At 41.0% G+C, this 27,500-nt stretch overlaps 1 protein-coding gene and 1 long non-coding RNA gene across 2 annotated transcripts in view; one reads left to right on the forward strand and one right to left on the reverse strand.

Annotated features, from left to right (window-relative positions):
* Positions 1-24,411, forward strand: part of LOC117499800 — an 85,354-nt gene extending 60,943 nt beyond the window's left edge. The window contains exon 4 of the long non-coding RNA XR_004557725.1: positions 24,260-24,411. This is a non-coding gene — a long non-coding RNA (uncharacterized LOC117499800). The remainder of the gene's footprint in view (positions 1-24,259) is intronic.
* Positions 24,412-24,723: 312 nt separating this feature from the next.
* On the reverse strand, positions 24,724-27,189 carry hmx2 (H6 family homeobox 2). The gene is made up of 2 exons (XM_034152429.1): positions 26,720-27,189; positions 24,724-26,060 (listed from the first exon to the last, which is right to left on the reverse strand). The coding sequence occupies exons 1-2, from the start codon at positions 26,985-26,987 to the stop codon at positions 25,513-25,515; spliced, it is 816 nt and encodes a 271-aa protein (XP_034008320.1). The 5' UTR covers positions 26,988-27,189; the 3' UTR covers positions 24,724-25,512.
* Between the last annotated feature and the right edge of the window lie 311 nt (positions 27,190-27,500).

Here is a 27,500-nt window from a genome sequence, read left to right on the forward strand (position 1 = left end):
GTGTATCTCGAGCCAGTTTCTCAAACTTACCTACCCCACCTTTAAATGAATCACATTATCTGCAGTGTAAAGCGAAAATGTTTTCCATACTCTTACAGCATGTTACATTAACTAAACATATGAACAATGACACATTTCCCACTGTGTAATCTGTCATGTAAACGTTACCCCTAAATAAGATAAACTTATGATTATGTGCTAATCATAAGTTAGCACATCAGTGGCAACTTGCATAAAGGTGTTTTTTGGCTATCTATTATGACCGTATTGCACTTGTTCCAACAGGCCTTTTAACTGGATATCTGGAGTTGAGATTACAAGGTGTCTTGTTTTGGAATGAAAAATGAGGAGTTCATGCTTCTTGGCAGTGATAGTTTTCATATTAGCTTTTTTGAAAGAAAGGTCTCGGCACTGACACTAATCCCTGTTGTGTCAGTCTGTGGTTGCCAAATTATAGTCTATCATCTCCTTGTACATGTGTGTGTGTCTGTGTGAGCGCATTCTTTTCATTTTAGAGTACGCCAGCACATTCTGTCACTGAAATATAAGCTTTGCCATAGAGAACCGTAGCAGGGCTGCAAGATTCAATTTAACCACAACTGTTTACAGCTGTCAATATAGGGACCAACACCACAATAAATGCATTAAATTGCATCTGGCCTCATGTCACTGAAAATAAGGTGAGTGGACGGGCTGTGTAGGTGATGCTGGCTCTCACTATTATTACACGGCTGTGTCTTAAGGGTTGTCTGGGCTGCTGTCCATTGGATTTAATCAGCCTCTATTACCTGCTACCCTTTTCACAGTTAAAATAATCACCCGCAATTACTGACATAAAGGGGAGAGCTGACATGAGAGTCCGAGGCAGAGAAATCACACACAAAGTAATTTCTCTCCACCTTGGTTGCTTACGTTGCTTTTGATGTTTGTGGTGTGTAATAAAAGGATTGAGGGGTGTCTGGCACGACCCCCCTCTGCTGCAGTGGGAACAGTAGATATGGAAATGCCCTTTCAACACACACACGTAAAAGTAAAGGCACAAGATAAAAACATAAAATGCATTAAATACAGTACAGACCTGCATAAGAAAACTACATATTTACAGTATACTGTATACACAATACATTAAGACACTTATAATGAAATGCACAAATACAGACTTGAGTTTGCATGCTTATACAGGACACACACACACACACACGCACACGCACGCACACACTCACACACACTCACATGGACACCTACTGCCACCTCCATCATTAACTAAAGAGGTTTCGGGAAATGTATTGTCTGTTGCAGATGAAAGAAAAAGTGAAAATAATTCAATAATTGACCACCTCTAAAATTAAGAAAAAACAACCATGAGAAAGGGGGCATTGTGATCTACTTAAATCCTCAGCACGCTGCTAAAAAATAAGAGACACCATTAAATGTACCTTTGAAATAAATGGGTCCAATTACCGTGATGGCTTGGACTCTCTGATGAAGCTTTTGTAAAGGCGGACAAACATAGTAGAAGGACAATAAAAAGGGGATGAGAAGCAGGAGGTAAGGCGAAATAATTCAAATATTTCAAATATTATCTTTTACGTAAAAGTTAAATTCACATTAATGTTAGAGGCAGCGGAGTTGTAATGCAAGGTTCAGGGAAAAAACTAAACCTGAAATGTGCCTATTGGGAGAGATAAAGAGGGAATGATAGCAGTCATTGCCACATGAGAGTGCTGAGTAAAAAGTGACCCACACAATTAGAAAAAACATGCTAAATGTAGACAATATGCACATTAGTAGCAATCATTACCCAGAGGGTTGCTCAGTTACATTAGCTGTTATGTGTTCAGGAAATAAGTCATGTTGAATGGGTTTAGGAGAGTTGTTTTGATAATAGCGTTTTGTCGAATCTCTGCTTTTTAATTATCGGGTCAGAGGGTAGCAGCTCAAACTCCCTCTCTTTCATACCTCTTCACAACAGTGAGTGCTGCCGACCCTTCCCGCAGCAAAACAGCACACTCTGTACCTCCAGTGTAAAACACAGCCTCAATTACTTCTGTTGAATCTCTTTTTGGAGAGCAATTTTAACAAAGAAATACGATGATAGCATGAAAGCAAATAAATCAGGTGTTGCTTGATGTAATTATATGTCTCTCAACCAACAACTTGCCCTTTAAGAGTTGCAAATAGGAAGTGTTCAGCTGAAGAGAATGAATTCTCCAAATAAGAAAATGAGACAAGACGTAACATCTGATGACCTGGATGCCGATGACCTCGCTCTTTCCTCACTGAAGTTCATTCCTTGTGTTAGATCGATCCAGTGGAGGAGCAGACCTTAAGCAGGGAGTTCAGAGATGGTTTCGGACACAACAGCTTGTCCAAGGGTAAAGGTTAAGGCCACGAGTGTCTGTCGAGGCCCAGACACGGGTCAGAAGGTCTCAGTCAGGGTCAGGACCCCAGGTGACCCCAAGTCTCCGCTCACAGTTGCATTCATGTTTCTGTGCACTATGCAGCACTGTCAGTGTGGGTCACTAGGAGAAAGTGAGTGAGACTCTATGTTGAAAACTTTGAAAGACATTATCCCTTAAGTTCTGTTTGGTGTCCTGAAGACAATTGACTCTGCATGCTTGTACAGTACTGTATGCTCTATATCTATGATTGGTGTTGACAGTACTATCACACCGATTAATTTAATAATTGGTAAAACATTTCAAAGGGTAAAGCTATTTGAATTTCTGCTACTCGAGTTTTACAATTATTTGTTCAATAATTACAAAGTTAGACCTGACTCTAAACATAAGTAGGCCAATGTCACTACAGTATGTACAGTTGAGTGACATATTGTACATTTCTTCTTTTTTTTAAGCCAGCAAATGGAAATCTGTTCAAACATATCCCTCTAGAGCATTTCCTTATTCGGTATAATAACAAGGCAAATAATTACATTTTGTTACCTTTATTTAACACATAAGCTAATTTTGAAGCTAAAAGAAAGGTTACAGCTTCAATACGTTTAAATATATCAGGTTTTGATTTAAAACAATTATAATAATTTGAAGTTAACTTTCAATAAATATGGTCATTACTTTACAATGAGAAAGAGTAGCCAATGTCAACCATCATACGGGGTATTATTACATAAAAATCATCACATTAGCTTTAGTAATCTCTTCAAGAGTTAACAAGTGAGATGTAAGCTGAACGCATCATCTGCAAAGCAGCCATTTCAGTCTCAGCTGGTGCGTTAAACATAACAGAGTGTAATGTGTACTGCCACCCTACTGTACTATTCATTCCTTCATTACTATTTTATATATGCGTATGATTAACACTCATTGCGTGGCTCAGCTCCCAATCTCTCTGTCGGAGGCCCTCCACTAAAGACAGCTCAAGCTTGAGAGATTTTTTTTCAGTCATTTAAATTTTTTCACTTCCATTTACTCGCCTTTTAATTTAGCGTATAATGATGCCATTAGAACAAAATCCATCTGGAAGTTCTGTTGGGAGCGGTTAATGTTCCATGGCTTTTTGCTGCTAATGCCATTGCGCCTGCATTGGCAACAGATGCTCTGAAAGCAACAGATACATTCTCTCCCAACATCATTACAATCATGCCCATGTCCAGGATAAATGTTTCTACTTGTACAGGACTATCATACCTACAATGGGACTGTAAAACACAAAGATATACAGCAGACTGTATCACTGCCAATGATTTCCAATTTTTCAAGCCATTTATTCATGAACCAGGGGTGTAAAAATGGGTCTCTTACCCAATACAATGGTGAGAGGCAGTAACTCTTTGAAGGAAGCGAATGAGAAAAATACTCCAAATCTAAACCTTGCTGCTTAAACAGGGGTTTGTTACAACCCAAACTCCTTTGGCACCCATTGCAGCCATTTCAGTGACCCGTCTCCCACCCACCCACAACAACCTTTGGACAGTTTATCTTCTGTGATATGAAAGCTTGTGAAAAGGATAAAAATTGTTTTCGGTTGCAATTTAGGTGATTAAGTACAGAGGATAATTAATTGGAATAACAAACAATTTCCTCCATGGTGGATTACTGATTAGTCAAGCTCCCCAACGCTGCCATGGCCTTTTTATCCTCTCTGCTTCAATTATGTTAATGCTAACTTTCTCTCCCAGAAATTATTGTGATTAATTTTCTCTTGTTTTGAATTACAATTGCACTGGCTGCTAGCACTTTAAAGCATTCATTAATTCCCAATTAGATTGGTGGGCTCATTTGCTCCAGTGCTGCTCGGTTCTGTAGCACTTTGTGTTTAATGTGCTAATTGGGCGAGATTAAAAACAACTAACCTCTTATGAGAGGAGAAAAGTTATTCAACGGTGACATTAGCATAATTTATCCCGGCATGCTTAATTAGACATTGCCACAATAATCATGACAACTGACTAACAACTGTTGTTAACATTCGGATCCTAAAACCAAAGTACGTTTAGGGTTCGGTCGTAATGGATGAAGCGCAGGTTGGCTTTCTTCAGTTCCTAGTATCTTGCAAATGTGTTGTCTGTGCTTATCTCCAATCATCCGACATGTCTAAGACAGTATGGTGTTTTTTTTTTCGATTTCTGCGTTTTATGTCTCTTCAGTGCTTTGTTACAACCACTCGAGCAGCATTAACAGCTCACTACTCCATTAACCCAAGACTTGGATTGTCGCTAACTCATTTACCACCATCAGAGGATCGAGGCTTCAGGCAAACATGAGTGGGGTTGGATATAAGGAAAAAAGAATGCTTTCATGTCCCGATGTGATCTCTTCAAATGGGACCTGGAACCTGGGAGTGAAATATTGTTTAGCTGTGTGTACCGCACAAGCTTTTTCATCAGAAGATGAGAGATGCTGATGTGTGTAATCCCGGGAACTGGTCTTGAGAGGTTTGGTAAAGAACTGGGGTTGTCCAGATCAAAGGAATATAAACCTTGATCATTGCATCTATCAGTGCTCCGTATAGGTTCCTGTACTCTGAACTTTTTCAGATTAAAGACACCTTTCATAGATAATAGTCAGCCTTTTTCTTCGGATTGAGAAACATCATCATCATCATCATCAAGATGTACTCCAATGTTTTTGGTTAAGTGCTTATTTGGTTGCATTATTCTACTCTATTGGATATTTGCAAATGTATCCACCACTCAGGCCTCAAATGCCACTGTTTATACCACTACATTAGAACTTTAGTTGCTATGTCTCAGACATACAAGACCCTCAAATGTATACACCTTCGTCATCGCCCTTTTTAACAACACATACAAGCATTTTCTGATCCAGCACCACATGGCGTCATCATTTATCCGTGGCTATCAAAGCCATTACAAATCACTTTTGGAGAAATGCAAATATTGTTTTGTTGGTAATTAAGGCATAGTTAGGTTTCGGCACCAAATGTACATTGTTAGGGTTATAATTTCATTTTGTGCATTGATCTCAAATTGTTAAATAGTCGTAATCTCATTGTCTTTTCTTTTATTTCTCCTCCGTCATATTTTCCCACACAGTCAGTCAGTTTAAAAATCACTTTGAACTGCAAAAACGTGTATCAAAGTTGCTTAACAATGAAGTTTGAGTGATTGATATGTGCCACTTTATTTGGGTAAAGGGATCTCGGTTGACATTGTTATAATATTAAGAACTTGTCCTTTGACCAAGACACAGGCTTGTTTTGTCTTGGGATGGTAGTCTCAAATTGTTGCAATATTTTGTGCAATTTCTTTTTTTTGTTAAACTGATGTTTATAATGTATGTACATCTGTGTCAAGCAAGGTACAAACCACACATTATTAGCTGTTTTCTGAGGTTTATACTGCTGTAAAAGGTTACCTGTGGTCGTACAGATATCCTGAATGCTGGGTATAAACAGTCTGTGAAGTTTTACAATATGCTCGATTCAGAATTCAGCTAAGACCCAAAAGATACAGGATGTTGTCACAAGTGTGGGTTAGTGATAATAATGACATCTGGTGTGAATAAGATTGAAGAGGGGCACTATCATCTCGGCTCCCGTGTTGCGTTAACCTCTTTCACATCTCAAGTGCTCGGACACTGGCAAAATCTATTAGTACCCTTTTAGAATTACAATGCAGGTAATATCATCCTATCGAGTGTTTTTGTTCAGGTAATTCATTGAGCACTTCGAACAATACGGAAGCATCAAGATGAAAACCATTGTGCCTTGTGTACAAATGGACACTTGCTTATTTCATCGCACACTTTTCATCTATATGGAAATGAAATGAAGCGCTCTCGAGCCTTGTTTGCTTGTTTGCCTTGTCCAGCATGGACAATGAAAGGAAAATAAGAACTGCCTGTGTGCCGGGAACTTTTGTAGAGGCAGCTCTCGTGGCATTATTTCAGGGCAAGAGGGAAGCAGGGCTGCATGAAAGAGATGTCCAGTGTCACAGACAGCCTACATTCTCATTTAGTTGAATAATAAGAAAGGTTTTTTTTTTTTTTATGATTGCAGTGTTTGTGCTCATACATGCTTCCTCAAGAGGACACATTATAATTTGGTTGGATAAGCCAGTTGTGATAAACAAAGTATTTTAAATGGTATATGTTTAAATTTTAACATCAACGACAACGTCAAATTAGCATGTTTTCTGTTCATGTAAGCATTGGCCAATAATTACCTTTAAAGGCAGCAAATGTAGAAAAAAAGGATGATGGTCAAGTTTTTTAAATCGGTACAAAGTGGATGGACATTATGGATGGAGATGTAATTATTTTCAACAAAGAGCGTAATGAATATGCACATAAAAGAAAACCAGAGTCATGTTAGGGAGTATTAAATAAAGCCTGTATTTTCACGATGAAAACATACAATAGCATGCCTTTATATGGAACACATTAGAGATGTTATTATTTCATTCCTGGTGTTGATAGAGGAAGAGACGCATCTTCAGACCTTTCAGCTACCTCTCTTCCATTTCCTGCCTGAAACGCGGGACAAAGAGACCCTTGTCTGCCGGTCGTGCCCAGTGCCATTGGGAAGTGAAGGCAGGGAGAATTAGGAAGGGGCAGGAACAGGGCTCCCAACTACAAGGTAACAAGGGAAAACCAATCCCTCCTGGAATTATCCTGATACTGGAGACACAGTGCTCACCAGACAGCGGATCAATGGGTCTCTCCGGGGAGGAGAAGGAAGGAGGAGGGGTCCAAAGCAGGATATTGCACCAAAGAAAGTGTGCCACGCTGTGTCCAAATTACCTCCAAAGTTGTGGGGGATCCTGTTACCTGTTCAGAAGTTTGAGTTTGAATGTTCACTTGCCTGCTTTGGCTGTATGCCCGTGCCACACCTACCAAGGTTCTGGCTTTGGAACTAGTATTACAGATTACAATGGCACAGAGTTGCCCAACAAGCTTTGTTCTGTTCGACCTCATAACATACTATTGAAGAGCTCTTATTTACCTGTACTTTGCATATTTTTTGGTTAAAATTCAAGATGAAATTACTACTATCAGAGATAATTATGTTCTAAAATCCAAAGGCATATAAAGTCACATGGTTTTGCAGCTAAGCCATTTGAAACAGATTCATTGTGATTAAGAAATAACCAACCTAACAGACTATTAAACATCTTTGTGTTGGGTCTGAATGGAAGTGTTTATCGATAAAACGTTTTGATTTGCTAAAATAAAGGTTTTTACTTATGCTACCAAACTATACTAGTGATTGCTGGTAACTATTATATTCCTGTCAAAGGCACCACACTGTTAGTGTTTATCAACAGCATTGTTTTTTAATATATACTCAAACGGATGCGTTATTACAGAATTGTCAGTGAATTAAATCTCAGTTACAATTTAAACATTGATGGGATGGCTGTGTTCAGATTGACATTAGTGCCTGCTCATTCATTTCAATGAATTCACATAAATAAGCAAATGGTTGTCTTTCAAAAACGCTCAACTTTACCGCAATAAAATGCAAAATCACAAAACACCGGTGGCCCAATCGAATTTGCAATCAAAAAGCTAACTTTTAATTGTACTAGTAGTTAACCTCGCAGTCGTTGATTATGATGATACAATGATTGACGCTTTGATTACTTGTAATCATAGTCCTATAAACAACTGTGTGTTGTGGTAGTCATTGAATCACTCCTCACAAGTTACATTTTCATGAAGCATTTTGTAGTACACTGGCTTTTCTTCCACAGTATTTCTACCACTTTCGTCTCCAGGAACTACCTGTTAACCCTCCAGTACAACCAGACTCAATGACACTGAGGCCCTCTGGTTTTCCTTTATCCACCAGCACACATTGCTCTTCCCCTCGCCTGTTGTCTGTCTTTATGAAAGCATTTGGTATTTTCTGAGCCAACACGCATCGGATATGAAAGAAAAGAACACTCTTGGTCCTCATCCTCCCCGTTTCCTACCACCATCCTACCCCTACAATGCACTCTTGTCTAGTGCCATGTTTCGAGCGAATGTCATCATCCAACATCTATGAATGAGCGGAGCGGGCCGCGTCACATATTGATCCACTTCCTTTGTGAGGCCTTCCAAGCTTGTGTTAATTAGCATCGTCCATTAGCGACTTCGCTGAGCTAACGTGCCCATTAAGAGTCAAAGCTTCTGTTCTTTTCTGTGAACATTCATTTGGCACAGATTTTTCTTCTTTAAAGAGGATAATAAGGGAATAGTCTAAATGTGTTGTGGACAGATGAAAAGTGGAAAATATAAAGTGGGTGTTTAAATGCATTAAAAGGCATCTAGATTTAATTAACACCCTAGTTAGCGGGCAGCTTTGTTCATGTGCTGTAAATGATCATCTTAGCAAAGAGCAGAGTTATAATTTGAGTATGTTTTTAAAAGGTGCTTTGTAGAGACATTGCAGATGCCTTTTTCTTTTCAAAGCCCAAATGCATGACTTCTCTTTGCCCACTTTGATGCCAAAAGTAACCTATTGGAGTCCACAATACAAGATGTCTTTACTCAACGACATACTTTTTGTTATTCGCCTTCATTAGGTGAAGGACTTTTGTAGCAGAGATCTTTTTAGCAACACACAGACAAGTTCTTGCCTCCATAAATAATATGAAATAATACAGAAGATTGCAAAGTTTTCTAATGACACTGCAACGCTCTTGGCAAGAATAACATGCTCTTGGATTTATTTATGCAGAGCATGAAAGCTTCAATCAGAATATGTGGACACTTCATGGAATTGTTCCTTCCGCAGTCCAGACCCGAGTATTTATTGCAACACAAGAGGTTCACATCTACCTGTTTACTTTCTCTGTTTACTGTTTGCATTCCTCTGGCAGGCAAAGATATTATTTCTCTGTTGAGGACCCTAGAGAAGCAACCACCCTTCGCTCTGTGTTCGACCCCGACACCCACTGTAGCACTACTGATATAATGAGACTGTAGAGAGAAACTATACCGATGCCAGTAGAGGCTCTTGGTGCGGCATCCAAACAGTGGCTTCCACTCTGGATGGCGTTTTGGGATGCATGCGTGTCACCGTGACCTTACTGACCATCGGCTGGCTAAGAGGGGGAATGAGCGCAGGGTATGAGAAGGAGGGAGCACCAAAGTAAAGTGCTCACCCTGAGCCATTATGATTAACCATCAGCAGTTTTTGTGTAATCATCGGCAATGTGCACACAGCAGAATCCCGTATGGAAAGAGCTGCAGAGAAAAATCAATCACATTATATTACTGTGGACATGCTTTATTGACCTCTGTTGGTGTTCACACATTTCATACTTGATTTGTATCTACTGGCGGGCGTTTAGAACAATGTGGGCAATTTGGGCAATGAGGAAAAACAGGGCAGCATTTACAAGCCCGGAGCCCGTGCTTATGGATTGAGTGCTACTCTATGAAAAAGAGCAACCTATTTAGATGCACTTTCTGCATACATTTGATAAAATACCCAGAAAGCGTTGGATGGCATTGCCCTTATTTAGGCCCATCAGAGAATATTACAGTTTGGACCGGCTTGCAGTGAACACGCATGTCTCATAGGAGCCAGACAGTGCGAGGTGTGAAACCTTCTCACGCAGACAAGTAAATAAGAGTCAGACGTCTCATTATCCGAACACCAAGTCGTGGCAGCGGCATTCATCCAAAATGCATTGTATTTAAAGGTTAAGAGTAGTTATGAGAAAAAAGTAATGTATTATTAAAATACCTTTCGGAGTGAAGTATCTTCAGATATATTTTCCTTGGTAATGAAAGCAGGCTTCGGTGAAAATGTAGTAATTTCAGAAGGCCCATTTCTTCAAGCCTTTATTCACCCCTTCCCTCTCCAACGATTTATCTAGGGAGAGTGAAGAGCTCACAGCCAGCGAACAGACAGTAAACATTTTGTCATAGTCAGAACCATCTCTTATTACTGGTTTTTCATTAAAAAAGAAAGCCTTTCAAAGCATTCAAAGCATTTCGGCGGATGAAGATGCTTCACAATTTTCTCCCTCTCACCCTCTTTCTCTCCTCACTATACCTGAATCCTTTCTCTTTTTGATGCTGTTAAGGGAGTAATTGAGTGCAGAAAATGGCTTGGCTTATTTGGACTGAGCCTGATCCAGAAATGATTAAAGCTAAAGGGGTTTGAGGTATTCAAAGAGAGAGAACGACAGAAAGAATATGGTTAATGGTTTTTTTCTTTTTCCATTTTGTGAGGAGAGAAGGAGACGGGAGGGGTGGTCGAGCTGAGCAGCCAGACAGGTTGGTGTTCGGGGGGGAGGAGGGGGGTGTGGGCGCACAGAATAGCCCCTACTCATACCCCTATTAAAAGCATCAGGATTGTCAGAGACGGTAAAAAGACAGGAAATCACTGTAAGAAATGAAGCTTCTTTTACCAATTACTGAATACCGAGTGCACACCTTGGAGCTCTTTGTCCTCTGTAGCACCAGTCCTCTGTCTCTCTACCCTTTTCTCTCTCTTTTTCTTTCTTCCCGCCACTCTCTCTCTCTCTCGCCGGCTTAAAGCCTTTGAGTCAGATGCATTAGCACCAAGGCCTGGAGAAGAGGCAGCGTTTTCAAAGCCCAGTTGGACTCACTTCTAGCCTGTCGTTGTGGCTCCTTTTCAGGCTTTTATTCGCAGACAGTAGGGGCAGGTCTGAAAGAGACGCCCTCAACCTCTCCACTCAAACATTTATCTCTCCCTTTTTCCCTCGCTACAGCAGAGATGATTAGCGAAGGGAGCCATTTACCGATCCGCGGCTTCTTTCCGCACAGCGTGTTAAAAAATAAAAAGGGAGCACATTCAGTTTGTCTGATTAGCACACACCTACACGGTTGCACATTCAAACACATACTCTCAAACAAACATGGAGCTATACGGGCACATCCTATCTGTAGTTATGGGTAAAAGCAGTACTCTTTTATCTTATCAATAATTGATTGAAGTGTGAGCCGTTAGTGGAGGATCTGTCAGGTCATTGAGTTTGGATAGATGTGCTCTGTCGTGCCCTCTCACCCCCGCCATGACTCTCGGGACCTATAAACACCTCGCAGACTGGCTCTCCATCCCACCTATTGACCAAGTCAGTTAATGGCTTCCCAGTTAAAACAATAGCAGAAAGCTAATGTAGTCAGTAGAGAGCATTTAACGCCTGTGGTTGTGTGGTTTGTAGCCTGTTCATGTGTGTAACAGCACAGCAGCGCTCCAATAAGAGTCCACGGGAGCCATCTTAACCTGGTTTCACATTATGGGTTTTGTGAGGATTGTTGCTGTGGATGCGGTTATGGTGATAGCCACTGGTAATGGTGTCGTTAAAGAAGATATAGCTGCCAAATTAGAGGTTCACAGAGCATATTTTCCGGGGCAATAGCTGCCTTCAGGATCCATAAGGTTGTTAGTGAGTTTTCATAGACCGCGCTGACGGATGCTGTCGGCTTGTTCAGGGTTTGCTCTTATCAAGACACATGAGGATATTATTATGTAAGATTACTCATTTTGGAGAGATTTAACTCTCGCTCCCAACACCCCAACACCACGCCTGCTCCACACCAATCCCTTCACATCGTCCTCACCTCATCTGTCATCCCCAGTAGCAGACAGGAGGGGACACTTTTCAAATCACCCAGTGTTTTGCCACGAGCGCTGTTGTGATGCTAATACGATTTTCATTTATTTGTAAATATATTACTTCATCTTAGCTCCCTGCATCGAGTACAGGTATTTTTTAATGCATTGAGATTTTTAGCTTGGTGTTAATGTCAACCATCAGGAAGGTGTGTGTGTGTGTGTGTGTGTGTGTGTGTGTGTGTGTGTGTGTGTGTGGTGTGTGTGTGTGTGTGTGTGTGTGTGTGGTGTGTGTGTGTGTGTGTGTGTGTGTGTGGTGTGTGTGTGTGTGTGTGTGGTGTGTGTGTGTGTGTGTGTGTGTGTGTGTGTGTGTGTGTGTGTGTGTGTGTGTGGTGGTGTGTGTGTGTGTGTAGTGTGTGTGTGTTGTGTGCTGTGTGGTGTGCTGTGTGTGTGTGTGTGTGTGTGTGTGTGTGTTGCTCTCTGGCAGCTATTTGCAAGGTTAATGTTGTAGAAAACAACATCCATCTCTCCGCTCCCCCCCCCCTCTCAAAACTGTTTCATTAGTCCTGGCGCTCTGACCCCTCTTCTTATAGTGTTGTCAAATGTGACATGCTTCATCTTATTGGCCGGGTTGATGCAATCTAATAAAATGTCTCAGTCTGTGCTGCTGCCTAAGTTGCCCCGTCTTGGTATTCACAGTGTGCATATTTTTAAAACAAAGGGTCAAATTGGCATCGCATGCCGCCGTTCTGGCAGTCTCCCATTCATCCCCAGTTTGCTAATAAATAAGACAGGCTGAAGGCACTGACTATCAATAATAATAACAGAGCGAGTTTAGTTTGGGACCCTATGATGAATGAAGCCGGCGTGGTTTGGTACAGCTTTGTTTGAGGCTGACACATTGTTGTTCTGAGAGAGTAAGTCCAAGACAAACGCTTTGATTCAGGGGATTACATTAGTTAAACAAATATCCATCTGAATACAGGCAATCTGTCTTAAGTCCCCGTTCAGTATTCCACTCATATTTGTTGAAAAGAAAGGATCTTGCCGTCTTATTCACCTACCCTTTGAAACAATATTACATTCTCATTATAACTAGAACATGGTATCCTAATAAGGCAATAAAACAATATTTAACAAATGTTTTATATTTCATGTCATGATAAAAACAAGCTTAGGTGAAATTATAAAGTACTAGCCTATATTTACAAAACGACATTATTAGGCTTTGATTCAAATGATTAAACATTTTAATGTGGGACTGAACAGTATAAAGGGGTAGTATTATTTGTCATGTACTAGTCCTGGTTAATTAATATTTGGGGATATTTATGCTTATAATATTGTGACACAAGTCATCACGTCTTGCACAATTCTAATGTTGTGCCCTCACTCAATAACTGAAACGTGGAAAAGAGAAACTGTTTTATTTTCACTTTAATGACACAATGCTGGACATTCTCAATTTGATCCAATGTTATCACAATTTATTCACTCAGTAAAAAGCAGTAAAACCTCTGGAAAAAATCTGAAAAGTGAAAGCAATACTGATTACAAAACTTATCACAAACGATCCTTGAAAAAACAATGGAGTGATGTCATGTGTGATGAGTCTTTTTAAAAGAAAAATATATCAATCAAATATAGAAAATCATCTTTTATAAGTTACAGAGCAAATGGTGTGCTTTAGTGGTAGATAGTAACCTGCCATACATTCAGGTAAAAGTATATGAATTTTTTTTTTGTGCCTTAAATTTTATTCAAAATTAGAAGATTTATTTTTAAAGTAGAAATATACACAAAAAAGTAAATAAACGTACTGTCACTGGGGCCCTTTATTATAACCTCTATCTCTTAAAATATCTGGTTGGTTGTTTTATTCCAGCAGATGCAGTTAAAATATTGCTGCTCTTGTTTTTGTATGTGTGTCAAATGTATTTATTCGAAATGGACAAAACAATGTATTGAAGGTCTCATGTTCAAACAAAGTTAGACTCTGACACATTCATAAACTGACCCGTGGGTAATCAGTAAGTAAAATATGCTTAAGCCAGAGCCAACAGAAATGGACAAAAAAGCCGTGATAAATCGCTGTGCTCATTGTGAATTCCATTCTCAATTGTGGCATTTTCCAGGGTAAATGGAATTGTGCATTAACGTCTGAATATGCCTGACTTTGGGGGAGTGATGCATTTTATTTTCCCTCTTTCTCCCACAGATGTGGCCTGTTGAAGCCACAGTATTGCGGTGCTTTCAGGGAAAAGGCCATCTTTAGGACCTCTTGATCAATCTGTGACCTTTAAGTACATAGCCATCTCGTAAATAGGAGGGTGCGCTTACAGAGACTTCAAAAGCAAGGGGACCCGATAATTTCAAAATGGAGCGGTGTGGAGTGGCGCTGGTGGGGAGTCCATAAAAGCCTGCCTTGTTCTCTACACACCTCCTCTTTGCTCCACAACAGCCAGTTAGGGTAATAGCTCAAGGGAGAAAGGGGAAGAGAGAGAGAGAGAGGGAGGGGGGTGGATGGAGGGAGAGAAAAACAGGTAATTACTGGTAATCATTGGTCGAGGAAGAGCTGATGATCACTACAGTATAACAGATTGTACTGTTCCCTGTTGAAAAACACTGAGGAGACCGGATGTGGCGCTGTCGACAGGTAACGACTGGGAAATTAGTCGGTAACCTTAAACCCCCCTCGCAATCATAGAGAAACTCTCTTTCCCTCTTTCTCTCCTTTTCTCTCTCATTGAGAGGAGTTATATAAATCTCAATGTTCCACTCAATAAGTACTGCATAAGTAGGGACTATGGGTCCTTTATTATATTACAATCTTTTTTATTTAGATTGGACATCAAGTAGAGGCAAGTAGCTGTGGTTCAACAAGGATACAGGGTGATACAAACAGAAATATTAGAGCACTTTGAGTTGTACCTCAGTCTTGATTTCAAGCTGAAATATATTCCTGAAATACTAATACCTGTCAAAAATATCTGTTTAGCTAAGACAATTCAGTTTGGCTTTGATTTAAACTAAACTAATACATTGCAATGATATTCCCCTTTTAAAATTCCTTTTGCTAATAGCTGTGTTTTTCGGAGCCTGGCTGTCCAGCGACATTATCAATTGTGTGCTAAAACCATGTAGATTAAAACTGACATACAATTATGTCAATAATTGAATTAAAGGTCCTCTAACACTATGGTACAATGTGCCTCTACCTTTTCCAGAAATTACCAAGCATTGATTTTTCTTCAAACAGACATTTTAGCATCTTACGATAGCTGATAGGAGAATTGCTTTAGAGCAGAGATACATTTGTGAGAAAATCTTTATTTGCATGTTCAAGCAGAGGTGTAAAAAATGAAGTACATATTTCACAATCCAGACAGATTTTCTAAATATGTTTCCAGCGGTTACAGCCGGTTTCAAATCTCTTGAAAACAGCCTGTGCAATTAAAATCATCAATGCAGCTGTATTGTTTCACTTCTATTTCAATGATTTCTCACACTGCTCATATTCACAGTTATGAGCTACTAGAAGTGTAGGCTTTAGCAGCGCCAGTGTCACAGCAGTAAGACTTATTGATTCAGAGCAGTGTCTTCCTTGGGCTTTGTGTGACTAGACAGTGGCCTCATCACTGTGGGAGTCTTTAGTGGATCAATCGGGAGCACTTTCGCTGCTTGTACCTGTTTGTAACTGATAAGACAACACTTCAGAGAACTGATAATGATTAGCTGAGGACAAACACAACAAATTAGCATGTAAATATGGAAGAAATAGATTGTCCTTTGTTTTACACGACTAGAGTACCATATCATTTTACTTACCTGTTCATAATTATGAATCCAATTATATATTGGTAGCCTATGTATGTCTGTGACAAAGCATTACAAGGACCTAAAGAGCTGGGAACCACAGTGCGGTGTTTTCTTGTGACTGCGTGACAAGGACTACTAAGTGGCCATGTCGTTGTGTCACTTAACACTCATGAGATCATTGCAGTTTCATCCACATCCCATAATGGTGACACGGTGAGCCCACATACTGATCCGGCCCCAGTTGAAAAGGGAGGCATGAGATCATTCAGTCTTGACCTAGATGTTGAAGAACATACTGGATATGACCCCGCTAGACACAAAAAGTACGATTTTTAAATTGAGGCGCAGAACATTTGAATGAAGACAACCTTTTATTGGTTGGCTAAAAAAAGATGTGGGTGCATGAAATATGAATGAAGTCAATAAGGGAGAGATGCTCGAGGGCAGATATCTCTTTTGTTGACATGTGACAGCGCTAACTGTTGTCATGGGATGCCCATCACTTAAAACGGGTCAGATCAAAATGTGCCGCTGGGAGTTATGCCTTCCTTCAGCGCTGCCAAACAATACCACACTAATGCAGGCGTAATTCTCGCTCTGTTTGTTTTCAAAATTACAGTATCAATACCACACCCATGCGGTATCCTGTTTTTTAGAAGTCCTCCTTAGCCTCTGTCGTGGCCATTGATAGGGAATTACCAATAACACCGCTAATAATAAAAGGCCTGTAACGGATACATAGGAGGGGGTTTGTCATCTCGCTACAGTTTAATCTGGCCTGCAGGTACTCCGGCGGTGGAGGACAGGTAACGTGAAACTCAGAGATTCGCTGCATTAGTTCTGCTTAGCTAACCGTGAATGCTAATTGCAGGAAGGACAAACTACTAGTCTCCCCTCCTTTTCCTCTCTCCTCCCCCTTTGGCCAACAGTAGAGACCGCTGAGAAGCACAGAGAGTGTCATACAGCTTTACTTAGAGCTGGAACAAAGAGGGTTGTTCTGCAAGCGAGATTCAATATGTTGAGGGAAAACACTGTTGAACATACAATCCGTGTTTTCTCCATGGTCTTCATGCGGCGTTTTCTTGTCAGGGAAAAGCGTTTTCTGTACACTAACTTTCATCCAACAAGGTGGAAATCTTCCTTTTTTTTTAGGTAAGGGCAATTGTTCAAACTACACGGCATATACAGTATCTTGCTTTCCTCTCAAGAGGCAGCCTTTGAAAGCACTTTCCCACAAGTTGCTACTGGTTTTACCTAATAAAGAAAATGATTTTACTCAATCAACAATTATTAATGTGCAGATGATTTTCTAAACACAAATTAAAAAGTTATAAAAACGAATCTAATGCACTTTTCAAAAGTCTAACATTTTGACCAAAGAGATCAGAGTGCAACATGAAACCAGTTACAAAAGTTCCTAGTAAAAGGCTAACACCTCACTTGAACAGCGGTGATCTTTTCAAAGAAACCCAACCGTGACACGCCTTTGTGAGAAAACAAGACAATCAAAGAAAGAGGGCTAAGAATAGAGGAGGTAAATCCAGTACTAATACTGATACTGATACTAATCTGTGGGCAAGGTCAAAGACCCGGTTACACACCAGAGGCTATAAAGGCTCAGAGGTGCTGGTCAGCCTGAGCCGTCAAAGCTGTGATCACTCTCTAAGGCTCTGACCTGAGCAAATGAGAGGCCACTACCCTAGTGGCAACCACTATCTGCTATCAGTCTTCTATCCAGACATCTATAGGCTACTGCAGGCCCTCAGGACAGAGCTATCATATAGCCACTGTACCAAGCACTGCTGTCTTTACCTTGCAGTGGAGATTTATTGTAATTAGAAGATTCCTTTACAAAAGCTAGGGATCAGCGTTTCTTCAAGGATCTCTGTGCGATCCCATGGGGGACACCCTTTGATCCCGACCTTCGAACCCTAAGGGTTAAGCCTTCCCTTTGCAAATGAGTTTGACATGATGCGCCACTTCCTAATTGGCCAATTGCTCAGTGACTTTTCTGGGTCCTGCTGGTTTAACAAGTGTATGTTTTCCTTCCCACTCTCCAATTTCTCACCGCATCAGTACTCACGTCTTTTCGGAGTGAGTCTTCTTTAGCGCATGATATCGATTATAAAGAAGTCTACAGGATCATTATGCATCGAAAAGGTTGATGTGGTCAGAAACATGGATGAAAACACAATCTTGTAAATGTATACAATTGGGAATTTCAAATAGCTTGAAACCTATGTGTTTGTGTGTTCCATTGGGATTCTCACATGTTTTCTCTTTTGTCTCTTTCACTCTACCTCCCACTGTGTGTTAGCCTGGTAATGCTGAAGGCTACAGTAGCTCTTAAACCATCAGAGACATTGGAAGAGAGGACTGGCGGTGTCGAGTCCTACCCTGCAGCATGTGGTTTGTAAGTTTCTGCCCCTCCCCAGCTCCATCTTTTTCCCAATCAGATTAGTTTGTCTAATAGTGAGAGGAAAGGTTGTGGCCAGTGGGCCTGCAGGCTCAGAGGAACAGGTGGCCAAGTGCTGAAATGGTTTCTTTGCATTGATCTGCAAAAGCAATGTGGTGGTCTGCATCCCTATGAGTGTAAGATGTATACCGTATCTACAGCCCAAATGTTTGTTTTAAACAAATCTATCTTGGTTTTGTAATTGCAAAACATGTAAGTAGTGTTATATATTTGCCAACTGTTATTCTGTTTTATAATTTGCCCTGTTCACTTAAATCTGGACTAAAGTTGGGTTCAACAGTCACCTGTACGTGTATTGTGAGACATCTTCCGAATCTTCCTGCAGACCGTTACTCAGATGGATTACCCAGTAACCTTTCCCGGTGACCTCTGTAGGGTTTGCTCACCTGCAGGACCATGGGAATCTCCCCTGCCAAAAAAATCCTCCTCCCCAGTACACCGAGAACGTGCCTCACCAGCCGCCTCGCACCGAGACGGATAGTTTAAGGGTGCAGAATTAGTCAGGTCAGGGGATCCTTGGCCTCAGGCCAGGCTAATTACTTTCTAATGTGACGACGCTTCTTTTGAAGAACTGTTTTCTCGCTGACCAAATCCCTTTAAAAGCATCTTGGGGGTGCAAAGGGGACCAAGAGGGAGTGCGCTGTGGCGGGCCACACCAGGGCCAGAGGGGGGGATCAGGTTACACTCTGGCTGCCGGGATGCATTGTTGGTGGGACGCCTAGGCTCCAGTGCTCCCCCTCCTCCTCCTCAACCACCAGCACCTCCATCCTCCTCCTCCTCTCAGCACTGTCCCTCCAAGAGAGGCTGCTGCAGAGCCTCGCAGAAACTCTGACACCAGTCAGAGGATGCACTCTGCACATGAAACCCAACACTCAACTAATGGTTACAAATGTGTTTTCAAAGAAATCCCAGGTCTCCTGTACAAACCAAAGACTTAGACTGTGCTGGATAGGCAGATAGGCACACACACACACACACACACACACACACACACACACACACACACACACACACACACACACACACACACAACACACACACACACACACACACACACACACACACACCACACACACACACACAACAACACACACACACACACACACACACGAACACACAACAACACACACACTACACTACACACACCCACACCACACACACACACCAACCCCACACACATCACACAGTCCATTTCGCACACATGTCGGCACATTGGCATTAACTATTGGGGGACTATTGGTTGTTCTGATCTGTAAGATTTTTAAAAAGGACTGAATTAATATTGAGATCTTGATTGTTTGTATTTTAGTTCACTCATGGGGTAACTCATAGACAAAAACAAACGCTTCATATTTGAACTGATGTCATGATCGTTTTAGATTTTTACTACCAACATTAACAATTTACTACAGTGACTAACCAACATATTGACTGTAAGAAATCGCAGGTGGCTGGCTTGCTGGCTTTGAATGACACATCACACGGATTTCGGAGACTCTTGCTTTCTTTCTCTCATTCCCTCAAAGAGAATGTATTCCCTTCCAGGGTGGAGTGACCCTAATTAGCTGTCAGGTGATAGTGTGCTGCTTTCATTGTGCTCCATGCTGCTGCGCTGCAGGCTATGTGGTCAGCAGTCAGTCTCAGAGTGAAGTGACAGATCATCTCTCTATACACCAGACCCCTGCAGCTGAAAGAGACCACTTGGTCCTTACAAAGAGATCCCAACTCTCCATATTACCAAGAACTCAATATCAAATCTCATAACAAACAGATCACTGACCCAGCAAAGACAAGAGGATCACTTGAGATTCTGTCTGTGCTCTCACTAATAAAAACAATAGCAAGTGATATGTTTGTCTCCCACCATTGGATGACTGACTGGATTTGGTAATTAATTATTTAGTGGTCCTTTGTGGTTGTCAGTTTGTTCAAGCTAGGTGATTTTAATGGAGAAAATATACTTATTATATCATGTTCCAACATTCAATGAAACTGACAAAAGCTTTTGGGAAATCACAATCACATTCAGCCTTATAAGTGCGAAAAATAACTATCCTTTCCTGTGTTTCCCAATAAAAGCCATATCTCCTAACTTCACAGGATATGGCAGACTGGTAATTCCTGATATAAAAGATATGATTTCTTCCTGTCTGTCTGTTAGTTTCACTGCGGGTCTCATCCAGACAGTTCCAGTATCCACCCAGGCAGCAGTGGGACCTTGTTTTGAAGGTCATGTCAGCACCGGGGCATAAACGTTAGACCTTTTTGTGGTCAGGGTAAATGTACAAGACGGCCCTGCGGGAGCACTCCTTCCCTCTCTTTAATCGGCGTATAACAGGCCCTTGTAGAGCCAAACTGTCTGCGACACATCAGCACTTAGAAATAAAAACCCCTCAGCCAACCCTGCGACGGCTGCGGTTGGAGTACGGCAGCTGGATCATTTCAGAGGGACAGCTCAGACACTCTGCTGCTGAAGGGAAACAGGAGAGGGGAAATCCGTTCAAAGATTTCTGAATTTTGAAACCTTCTGAACTTTTAAATATAAAGAAATAGTTTTTATAATCTTTAAGATTAAAAAAGGACTTGCTGGTCCTCCACTGACTTTGTTGACACAGTGGCAGTGTTTTATTGTACTACTGTTATCTATTACACTACAATAAATTAGCTAAATGTTCTTTCATTTCGCTTGGCCAAAGTCAATACTCAGAAACATTACTGTTTTGAAATGAAATGAACTATGTTTTTGGAGCATGACGAAAATCCACTTTCAAGTCGCTCCTAATAGCCGGTTGGAAAATGACCTGACCTGTATAATTCACTACAATAAATAAACCTAATTTGTACAGCTAACATTGAAGTAAATTACATTCAAATATGGTTTTAGTTCGATGTTTTTTACTTTTGTTAAAAATAATGCGTCATTTTAAGAATATCTGTATTTTTTTTTAGTAGCTCTGATCTGGAATACAAGTCTAAATAATTGCCCTTACTTTAAGATTTTCTCTGTAATGCTCTAACATTCAGCCCCCCTAACTGTATACTCTGTAGATAAACAGTCTACAAGGTTAATAAGACAAAACACAGAATACACAGCCATCTCTCTGTCAGTGAAGCCAATCATTTGAAGGACCCGAGAAAGCAAACGTAACAGTTCTAATGCTCCAGCCGAGAAACTTAATTTACCAATTTGCAGGAAGACAAGATGGCAGGAAACAAGCCAATTTGCCACGTGTGCAGCGCACAACAAACCCCAGCCTTGCTGCCCGGCCTCATGAGAGGTAATTATCCCTAAAAAAGAATGCCATGCTGTATTAAGATGTTGCCGCATCAAAACGAGGGAGACAGCCTCATTACAAGTAATTATGAGAGAATTAGAAACATCATTTAACTAAACGAGCAAATAATGTCCAGGATATTGAAGAAGCTGCCTGCACTTCTGCCGACCGCTGCAAGTCCCATTACAAAAATTGTAGGTCTTTAATAGAATAATGACATGCTTTATCTTCCCTGCCGCTCTCTGAGAGGGTCTTGGAGCAGAGGGGGAGGGCTGAGGGAGGGGAGGGGAGGATGTGAAAACAACTGTTGCAGAGCTCTCTCTCCTCAGTGTGGTCTCACTCTTCAGTGTGTAGCATAAGGCCTTCAAGATAATCCCCCTATTATCCTTACAAATACAAAATGGAGAGCAGAGAATTGTATCTCACATCCATTATAGTGTCAAAGGTAATGCTAATGGACTTATCTCTAGAGTAATAGCCGACTTTTCCCCGCTGTACTGCAGCCTGTAATAGTTTGATGCATATTGGACAGCGAATGGCACTTCAAAACGGCCACTTCAAGAAAAGGTTAGTAATTTAACAATGAAGCATAATGCATTTTGGCATTTCAGCCCTTATCTAGACTTTTGGTTAAATATTGTTCTTGGGGAGTTACAATTACAGAGTTTCTTGTTTTTGAACTTCCATTAAAAACATCTCAAAATAAGCCATAAGAAAATTGATTAAAGACTGAAATAAAATTGGAAATCCATTTCTGGTAAAAGCTTTGTATATCCATGTGTTTTTGACCAAATCATTTGCAATCTATTATTTTACCATATTTTATTAAATATACTTTTCTATATATTGGCTTATCCCGGTTCAGTATATGCACTGCTGTTAAGGAGAAAGAGTAGGGGCTGGGGAGGGGGGGACAAACACAATTTCCCTTCAGCTCTTTCATTTCCAGTTGATATAAAACAGAATCATGAAAAATCACTTCTGGTCCAAGCTCTCCTTTTTAACCATTAACCCATAAATACAGAAGCTGGTAAAGCCAGCGGATGACAGGGCCTGCCTCAAAAACCTTGTTACGCTCCCCTCAAATTCATTTAGGGAGCAAACAGGTCTTGAGAGTTGTCTGGCTTAATGCATTGCGATCGCTTTTAAAACTCTTGTCTTGAGGCAGACCCGAGGCTGTGCATCTGCTCGTGGTGTTATACTTCATAACCCTCCACTCTAATAAGAAGCCACACATGCCCTCTTTAATCAAATAGCTGTAAATATGTTAGGCAGTTGAAAAGCCCTCATCCAAATAAATGATGAAGAAAAAGAGATCTTCAAATATTAGAAGAGATTTATAAATGTAAAAAAAGGAAATGTTTATGCAGCCGGTTTACATTTAATGGGGTTTCTATTAAGTTAGTTTTCATCATTTTATCTCAAGGTGTAAAAGAAGTGTTATCCAGGGGTTTTAGTATAATTCATTACGATCCTGTAAATATGCTCTAAAAACTATCCTGAGAATCAATTTGCCCTGTGCTCTCTGTCTCTCCCTCTCCCTCTCCACACTGTGTAGCCCACAGTTTCCATTACTCCCATCATAAATTATACCTCAGAGTGAATTACACTTGCTTTTCACCTTAGCAGGCAGGTTTGATGAATCCTAAGGCACAACACATCATCTCAACAAATCTTCATCACCATGCCAGTCGCTGTCTCTTTGCAGTTTAAACCACTTCAAATCATTTTCATTGCCCTGCTATTAAAATTTGTAATTCACACCTGCCATTGCAGTGATACATAGTTACATCGAACCCCCTCCTCCACCGATTCCTCTCTTTCGCTTATTCTCCCCTTTGCTCGTCACCGCATCTCCACACATCTCTCTCTCTCCCCTTGTCCTGTAAATCAAACAACCTCAGGTGACAGGTCATGCAGATTTCCCACAAGTCAGTGGGGTGCAAACATCCATTCAAAAGAGGAGCGCATTGCCGTCACACCTGATGACATAATGACCACTTGGAAACTAATAAACAGCTTCATTCAACCAAAGCTATTGCTCCTTTTCATAAGCGTTACGGCCCCCCATCCCTCTCTCTATCTCTCTTTTCTCCCCCTCTCTTATCTGTCACAAATTCATCCCCCTGCGCCTCACCTCTTCGCTGGTGCTGGAGTTACCCATAAATCACTGCTGTTGTCTAACGCTATCCATTTTCCCAGAAACACAGGGCGGCTGTTGCAGAAATTGGGTCAGGCATAATCTGCAGGGCAGCAGAGCCTGGCTAGTCATGATTCTGCTAGGTAATGTAGCCATTAGCACACACGGTGGGATGGGTAGCAGGGTTTGGCTGAGTGTTGGTGGTCCCTGCACATGATGTGACACCCAAGAAAAGCTGGCAAATGACACGGTTTTATCGCTCCCCATCAACCACATGGGCATTTGGGAGTGAGCGATTCTCTCCAGGCTTGTGTTTAGTATTTCCATATATTAAATTGTTATGAAACCGTAAATTGCACTTTAATGTGAGCTGGACCTTTGAAAATGTAAACTAGCTTCTGAAATAAAAAGGCATAGTTTGTATGGTAAGTGTAACCAATACAGTATTTCATTTAGAAGATGGAGACAAGAGAACAGCTTCGATTAATGACGGCACAAGTCTTGCACTTTGACAATATGCCTCTTTATTATGTTTCCCCTTCCAAGGCCTGATGCTAGAGAGCCACAGGAGGCAGACTTCGAATGAGAGCAGATCCAGCCCAGAGGCAGGATTGGCCTGTGAGGGTGTGCATCTCTTCTCGACCCTGCAATGCATCTACGTCTTATTTACCTCTGAATGTGGTCGCTCTACAAGGCATCTTGCTCAGTTTAATCTGCCTCAGTGAAGCAGTGGCGAGCTGTATTTATAAATTCAAAATGAATCTGAAAGTATGGCTTTAAAATTGTTGCATTATATCGTAATCTGCAGTTCACAACACCGCTTGATATATTCTGCTTGTTGGCTTATTTACTTAAGAATCAAACAAATATGAAAGCTACAGTGTGAGGCTTGAAAAAGGAAAACAATGCATCACATTTCACACTGTATTCACAGATACAATTACAATGCACCTGTCAAGAAGCTTACACCGTAATATTTGATTTAATAATAGCAAGTATAAGGTAAAATATGTGAGTCAATGTAAACGGTTAAACAGAAATGTCATATTGACACCAGAGTATTACAAGTTTTTTCCTCACTTGAGTCATGATTAAAGCAGAGGTGTTTAGTTTGAAGTGCCTTGGTAACATCCTCTAGTTGAAAATTAGTGCAGCTCTACAAGAAAAATAAACTGACTTTCATTTCTGATTATATCTGAGATCATAGTTATATTACAAAAAAACCTATTATACATTAGTTTGTGTTTCCCTTCTGTATTAAACATCTAACGTTGTCAATAGTTACATTAAATTACACAAAACATTACAAGAAATAAAACCAAGCAAGCTCAATTTTCACTGAAATAGAAAAATTTATTGAATGAGAAGATTATTATTGAAGGTCTAAATTACAATAGAAACAACGATATTTTTCCTCAAATGGAATAATTATATTTTTCCTTTCAGGTGAAATAAAAAGACTGATGCTTTGCATGTGAAGAACCAATTCTGAATAAAAACAGTGTAAAAGCATTTTGATGTGGAATCTATTTTTTCTTGAATGTGATATGAATGTTAAACTCCATTATGTAATCAGTTAAAGCAGAAGAAGGAAATAAAAGTACAAAAAAGATTGTAATTAATTATACACATGGTGTATTTTATACATTTAGGGAAGCTTGGTTGCTTTCATGTGAGACGCTGCATAATAAGAATTTCCTTAACAAATAAAGTGATACAATTAATATACAGGGGTTATGAGACACTTATAAGAATGTTGTTTTGTTTGTAATTTACTGCAGTGGTGAACACAGAGTCTTTCAGTACTCAATCTTGTTGTACAGGTTGTATAAAGGTAACCCTGCCAGGCCGCTCCCCGGGTAATAAAGGGGCGTCGGGAAGGCGATAGACCGGGGAACCGGAACACGCAGTAAGGAGTTATCTCTGAAAACCAGCGGCATCCCCACTAGTGTCTGTGCCGAGGCGTGGGCCATGTTCGCCGCCTCCAGTTCAGCTGATAGCTGCCGTTTCCATTTGTTCCTCCTGTTCTGAAACCACGTCTTGACCTGAGTCTCGGTCAGCTGCAGGCTGGAGGCTAAGCAGGCCCTCTCCGAGCTGCTCAGGTACCGCTTCATGTCGAAGGTGGACTCCAGCTGGTACACCTGACTCCGGGAAAACACCGTGCGCGTCTTCTTCTTGGTCGAGTTGCCCTGCTTGTCAGCCCCGTCCGTGTGTCTCTCCTCTGACAGAGGGGACATTTGGTGGCACGGTCTCTCCTGCTCCTCCTTATAGTCCTGCCGCAGAGGCTTGGGCAGGTGCGGCCGGCGCGCGAGCCCCTCATTCCCAGACAGAAGTCCTTTAGCGGGACCTATAAGCGCGAGGAGAAGGTGGTGGTTGATATCATAACCGAGAAATACATATTTATTTAAAAACACGATTGAAAAAAAAAAATCACTTATTTCCCCAGCATACTCAGTTTGAGAGTTCGTCAAGTGTGAACTCTGACTTCCTAAATCGACAGCTGAAAGCCGATGACTTTTTAAATAAACAATTCAGCATGAGGACGCTCGGTGTATACAGTCAGCTATTAATACAATCCCGCTCTATTTAACGCTCAATTGACGACGTGTAGTGCAGCCATTTTAGAAACATGTTTCATCAATTAGCAGCCTCAATTAAATTTGAAATGAGAGGAAAGACAGAGGGATAATTATTCGACCTTTCACTCTTCCGCTGCTGCGATGATAGTGTGCACACAAACAAGTGGCAGAGGATGAGCTGCATGAGTGTGACAGTCACAAACACGGGCTTATGAAATTGTAGCTGAAGTGCAAAAAAATTGGAAATAGGAGGCTTGTTTTTAAAAAGAAAAAATATAAACTAATGTAGGCCTATTGTCATGCCCTTTTAATAAGTAAAGTATTTTACAAGTGCATGCAGCATGACATTTAAATTATGTTGAATAGGTCGTTCCCTTTTTAAGTTAATAATTAAAAAGTGTACTGTAAATAGTAAAACATTACTCACCTAAACAGAAGTTGTGGGCTCGGTGCGTGGTGCACGGCTCGCTGTGACCCGTGTCGGAGCAGAAGCAGTCCGCGGAGTCCTCCCCGCCGCTGCACTCCTCGGAGGACACCGACAGAGAGCGCCTCCGCGGCGGAGGCAGCGGCCCCTTGGAGAGCTCCTTGTTCCCGGAGCGCGGAGCATCGGACGGCGTCCCTAAAATAGACTGGATGGTAAAGCTGGAAATCGGGCCCGACGAGCACTTGCTCCCGCTGTCTTCTGCGACACTCATTCTCGCTTCATAACAGTATTGAGGTATTGCCTGAATCTGTCTGCCCCTTGTATTCCGTTATCGGTATCTACACGATTGGTGCGTAGAAATTACGAAAGCGGTTTTTGTCTTCTGTTTTTTCCCCCCTCTAGCAGGTTTAATTGTGGAGTTTTAACATTGAAGGAGTTGAAGGTGTTTTTTCTAGAGCTCGGGGAACGTGAGTGTATTCCTGGTCCTCCTCCTCACGCTCTGGACCAGAGGCAGCAAGGTTTCGTTGCTTCATTTGCATGTAGGTAAGCTCCTCCTGGGCCAATGGCAGCCTTCAACATAAGCCCGGAAATTTCAAACTCCTGTCAAGGTCTTGAGACGGGATGAGGAGAGCGAGAGAGTCAGAGTGCATATTAAAAAACATACACAATGTTGTTTTAAGTTAGGCTAAATAAAACCTGTGTGTTTATGAATTTACACACAAAGGTTTCTAAATGTTGGACTGAATTTTCGTGGGATCTGGTCTATTGATGTTGAGATTTATGA

Source organism: Trematomus bernacchii, unplaced genomic scaffold (assembly GCF_902827165.1).
Source record: "Trematomus bernacchii unplaced genomic scaffold, fTreBer1.1, whole genome shotgun sequence".
Taxonomy (NCBI): Eukaryota; Metazoa; Chordata; class Actinopteri; order Perciformes; family Nototheniidae; genus Trematomus; species Trematomus bernacchii.